The sequence below is a fragment of the Mobula birostris genome, chromosome 2, assembly GCF_030028105.1.
Source record: "Mobula birostris isolate sMobBir1 chromosome 2, sMobBir1.hap1, whole genome shotgun sequence".
In the NCBI taxonomy this organism is placed as follows: Eukaryota; Metazoa; Chordata; class Chondrichthyes; order Myliobatiformes; family Myliobatidae; genus Mobula; species Mobula birostris.
Window position 1 is genome coordinate 14396273 of NC_092371.1, and position 5542 is coordinate 14401814.

A 5542-nucleotide genomic window follows, 5' to 3' on the forward strand; every position below is an offset into this window, starting at 1 on the left:
GCCTAGTCCCCTTTACAGACTATGGAGAAAAACATCTGTCAGTTGGGAGTTACGGATTTCGACGACAAACATTATTCTCTTATAAGCAAATCAGCGACATGCTTTCTGCAGGATTGATATATTCTCAGATAGGAACCGATGTATTGTCGAGGTAAGTTTGGGATGGCATAGAGACTTTGCAGAAATTTGATGTGACCTTGAAAAGTTTTGTTCTCATTTGACATTCTGAGCAAAGCCGAGGGGCCGAGTGCCACTACGACCCACACCCACTGTTCCAGAGGGAAGCGGCCGAAACAATGTCTAAAATAAGTTTATCCTGAGTATTCTCCAAAGTCCTTCAGGCCTGGATATGTGATATAATTGAAGATGAAGCAATCTTGAAATTAGGGGTTAAGGTTTTAAAAATCAGCAACGTGGCCATTCAAAGTTTCCGAAGGTCAGCAAGTCAATCTCCGCCCAGATTCTTTCCCTGGCACCGCCCACTCATTTACATCCCAATTAATAAACGGACACGAAGACCCCAGTTTGTACACTCTGAAATCGGAGCGCTTCTCGAAGTTTGCAGAACAGCGCATGGTTCGGTCGGAATTTTTGGACGCTCGCTGTCTGCACCTGTCCGGAGGAATGTCCCCAGCGCTGCATCTCCTGTGGGTTCTGCTGGTTCATTTACCAAGTGAGAGTCGGATTGGTTTAAACACGGATTTTCCGTTAAAATTGGGATACAGCTGATTTTTATTTTGCTCCAAGTCACCCAGTGGTTTTATTGTGCTTTATTGCAGATATTCACGCGGCTCCGGTGCTCAATCAGATCCCAATGTCTGGACCTGTTTCCGCGGGACAAACCGCCCGCCTAGAGTGCCGGATTCAGAACGGTAATGTTGGAAGTTACTACATGTACTGGTACCGACAGCCTCCCGGGGAGAGACCGGAGTGGGTGTTAATACATTACCCAAACAATAATATATACCGAGGTGCAGAGATCACAGACCGTTTTCAACCGTCCAGAGACACCTCCAGTAACAGTCACATCCTGACCATTAGCAGTTTGGAACCCCGCGATTCCGCCGTCTATTACTGTGCAGCGTGGGATAATGGAGCTATCTTCGGTCCAGGCACCATCCTGGATATTAAGAGTAAGTGACTCTCTCATTCTTTACAAACAATTCCTATTACAGCCATACCTATTCCTCACAGCTGGATAAAATCCCGTCCTGGTAAGGCTTGTCATATTTGTACACTGTGGGAGGTTCCATCTGTCTCAGTCCGTCAAAGGGGCCTTTCAGATCATCCAGTCAAGTATAACAATTAAATTAATTTGACTTGTGAACAAATATTTTGTTAGATGCGTTTGACCTACTTTAGTCGGTGTGGGCGAAATTAATACTTTCCGACCTCCCTCCGTCATTTTTATCACAATAGGGCCCGTGGATTGTATTTTAGCATTGGTTTACTATTGCTACTCTTCACAAGATGCAATGAAAAGTTTGTAATGCATACTGTCCATAAAGATCACGTGATGACAGTGCATTGAGTTAAAGACAGCTTAATGCAAAATAAAATGTACCAGCCACCCAGGGAATGTAGTGCAAGTAGATAAGTTGCAAAATCATAAGGAAGTAGATTGTGAGGTCAATCGTCCATCTTATCGTACAAGAGAACCATTTAATAGTCTTAATACAGCGGCCCCTCTTTGACGGCAAATTAAACCAATCCCTGCTGTCTACATATACTCCATATCCCTCCAATGCCAGCACACTCATGTGTTCGTCCAACAGATTTTTTTGAACATCCCTATCGTATCTGCCTCCTACACCTCATGCACCCATCACTCTGTATAAAAAAGGAACATTCACCGAACTTCTCCTTTAAATTTTCCCCCTCTCCGCTTAGATTTATGCCCTGGGGGAAAATTTTTGACTGACTATCCTTTCGCTATCTCTCATACGGTCTTGAGTAATGTTCACAAATATTTTTGGGGAAATGGTCGCTACCACAAGCATTACATCTACCTTCCCTCTTCATTCACCAACTCTGAGAACATGTTTGTCGAGAATATTCCATAATTTTTCTGGGTGCGGTAAACCCTGTACCACAGAACAAGATGTTCACCACTTCAAGTTAACGCAATTGACAGTTTGTTAAGAACCCTGTCATTGTGGTTGTTCAAAACACATGAGAAGAACATCGCACTTTAAAAATAATACACTCTGGGGAAGATGTTGTGCAGAAAAGAGGCTGGTCAGAGAGTCCAGCGGCAATAGACGGGTTCGGAATGCAATGTGGGTCTGAAAGAGTCGTTTCGCCTCTTCCCGCTTCTCACCGGTTCACAGACCTGCTCATTTTCTTCCGTCATTTCCTCCTCAGTCACTGGATACTGAGTCTTAGATATCGATTAAGCTTTCCCGCACTCGGGACATCCCAACTGAAGGTGTAATATTTTCAGTTATTGTCCAAAGAGTTCAAGAGTTGGGGAGTTATTGGAGAACAACAAGGAATTGGTCTCACTAGAGGGACCAATCATATGGGCACGGTGTGGGCAATTAGACAAGAGATTGGGTAGTGTTATCTTTTAACACAATGCAGTGCCGAGAGCAGAGTGGATTCAAAAACATTTTTAAAAGTAAATGATGTCACGTCGTAACCGCCGAAGGCTGCGTATACTCCGGGAGCTCGTCACTCAGAGGTTTGCACCCGAAGGGTCAAATGTGCCGTATCCTGTGTCGCAATACCTGTGTTAATATCGGCGCTGGTGTTTCTATCTCTGAATAGATCATAAAGTAATATTGTTTCTATTGCCCTTCGTCTCCTCTCTCACATAGGTAGCGATTCCCGGGAGCCCTCAGTTCTCCTGCTCCCTCCCTCTCCGGAGGAGACTGGCACGGGTTCGGCCACTCTCTCCTGTCTGGTGAGTGGTTTTAAGCCAGGCTTGGTAGCGCTGCGCTGGACCGTGGATGGAGTCGAGACGGAGAGCGGGGTGACGACAGGCGCCGTGTCCCTGGACACCGACCAGACCTACAGGCTGAGCAGTTACCTGCGGGTACCCACCGCTGCATGGAACAAGGGCTCGAGTTATTCCTGCAGCGTGAGCCACAGCTCACTGAGCTCGCCACTGCGCAACACCATCTCTTCGTCCGCCTGTGCGCCGTGAGAGTGTGCCTCCTGGCAGCACACGCGGATTGATTGTTTTTGTTTAATGCAGTGAGGCAATCGTTGGGTCTGTGCAGCAGCCCATTGCAATGTACTTGTGTAGTAATGTTCGCTTATGGAAACAATCAGAATGTTTAATAATTTCAGAACGTTTAGCAATAATAATCCAACTTTTTCGACGGATAATTGTGTATAGAATTGCCCCAGTATGCTGTGTCTGAATTGCCGCTGTTTGTAGGCTCAGGAACGATCTCCCTTGCTGTGATTTGAACTTGTGTAACACAACTCTAAGTAAAAAAGGAAACAGCGGTAGATATATCGTGTCTTGTCTTTACTCGGATGTTGGCAGTACGTTGGGGGGAATGGTCGGAGATAAGGTGCCGTCTCGGAGACTCAAACAGAATTACTGTAGATTCCGTTACGAATGAAGGCCATCGGCCTCACTTCCCGCCCTAACAACACCGCCACCACCCACCACACCCGCACACACACCCACACATTAGCTTCTGTAACTCAAGGTTATCTTCAAAGTTTAAGGTAAATTTGTTATAGTATGTATACGTCTTCATATGTGACCACGAGTTTCATGTTCTTACAGGTATCCACAGTAGAATAAAGAAATACAACAGATGCAATGAAAAACTACACACAAAGATAGAGAAGCACAAAGACCAATAACCGCAATAAATAAATGGATAGGTAGAAAGATTGACAGATAAATAAATAAAGCACACATAAATAGATAAATCAATTAAATTGAAGCAATCATAAATAAATAAATAAACAACTAAACGGATAAAGGGGATAAATACATAAATGATACTGAAGACATGCGTTTGAAAGTGAGTCAATAGATCGTCGAATCAGTTCAGAGATGTGGTGATTAAAGTCAACTACTTTGGTTCAGGGGCCTGATGGTTGAACTCTTCCTGAAACTTGTCGTGCTGGATCTAATACTGTAATTGCAGATGGGAGAGAGTTGCTGAAGCGCAAAACATGTGTAACATGACTGCCGAGACCGTTTAATTATGTTAATGTTATATCTTGCTTGTCCAATAGTGTGGTCTTTATAGAGGGTGTGACTGATAAGATGACTGCGAGTGTTTGTTCCTTGTACACACAGCGAATTCATTAACATTTCACACCAGTTATTTACCGTTGCCTGACCTGCTGATTGCTTCAAGACTTTGGTGTAGAAACCTGACTTCGTCATTAATGAGGTTTTCATGTTTGTTGGGTGGTGTCAAACTGTGCCTGGGCTTCTACTGACCATTTATGACCATATTAATCACGCTAGCTATGGACTATGTGAGGCAACGTGCGCGACGTCAAAGAAAATAAATCCTGTCCATAAGATAGAAATCCAATGAACAATAATGGCCCACACATAAATAGAATATATTAAAAATTAAAAATATTAGCTTTATTTGTCATACGTCGAAAGAAACATACGGCGCCGTTTGCGTCAAATCAGATTAATAAGGATTGTGCTGGGGACAGACCGGAACTGTCACCACGCTTTCGGTGATAACATTTATTTATTTGGTATTTATGTATTTACTTATCTATCTGTCTTTACATCTATCTACCTATCAAGCCGTCTGTCTGTGTATCTACAGTGTCTATCTAACTCCCTATCTATTTATTTATTTGTTTATTTATTTATCTAGAGATACAGTGTGATTACAGACCCATTTGGCCCAACGTGCCACCCAGCAACTCACCGTTATCACCCAAGCGCAAACACAGGACAATTTACAACTAGCGTACTAACCGGTACTTCTTTTGACTGTGGAAGGAAACCATAGTGCCCGGAGGATGCTGCACCTTAAACTCTATAACTGGCATGTAATAACTGGAAAATTTCATGAACATTTTCAGAGACTTTATTGAAAAGTACCTAAAATACACATGCCGAGAGGATTTATTGCACATTTGCAATAAACATTTAAGCATTATGGTTTACTGAATTCTAAATAATACTGGGTACAAAACCTGAAGACTGCCCGCTGGAAAGGTGATCACTAATAATGTGGTGGCGATAGGAGTCAGCCACACACCGGGATGCAGTCTGTAAACCAGATTCAACAATTAAAAAATGGTGAGGTTCGCTTTTCTACAGCGCCTATTATTCCCTCTTTGACCCACAACCATCAGGTAGGAAGTACCTCAGCATTAGTACAAGTCATGGTCCGGTCTGTGAAACCCGCATTGCGGTTCACGGTCCGGTTCATCGATCCTTATTCCGGGTTTTCCTGATTTCCCATGTTCCATTGAGTGCCTGAATTTAGGCACCTGATTCTCGTTTTGAGCTTGCACATAAATACCTCTCAAACCAAGGATTCCCAGCTGGACTATTCTCTTCCCCTCCCCTCCGAATTCCTGACGGTTACCT

At 43.6% G+C, this 5542-nt stretch overlaps 1 protein-coding gene across 1 annotated transcript; it reads left to right on the top strand.

Moving 5' to 3' along the window:
• The first annotated feature begins 543 nt into the window (after nt 1-543).
• On the top strand, nt 544-3454 carry LOC140207778 (immunoglobulin lambda-1 light chain-like). The gene is made up of 3 exons (XM_072276341.1): nt 544-673; nt 780-1133; nt 2820-3454. Exons 1-3 carry the CDS (start codon nt 574-576, stop codon nt 3146-3148), a joined length of 783 nt encoding a protein of 260 aa, XP_072132442.1. The 5' UTR covers nt 544-573; the 3' UTR covers nt 3149-3454.
• Nucleotides 3455-5542: the final 2088 nt, after the last annotated feature.

Coding starts and splice junctions, on each gene's coding strand:
- LOC140207778 (XM_072276341.1), top strand. CDS start 574: ATGGTTCGGTCGGAATTTTTGGACGCTCGCTGTCTGCACCTGTCCGGA. Junction 674..779: donor TCTGCTGGTTCATTTACCAA/GTGAGAGTCGGA, acceptor GCTTTATTGCAG/ATATTCACGCGGCTCCGGTG. Junction 1,134..2,819: donor CACCATCCTGGATATTAAGA/GTAAGTGACTCT, acceptor TCTCTCACATAG/GTAGCGATTCCCGGGAGCCC.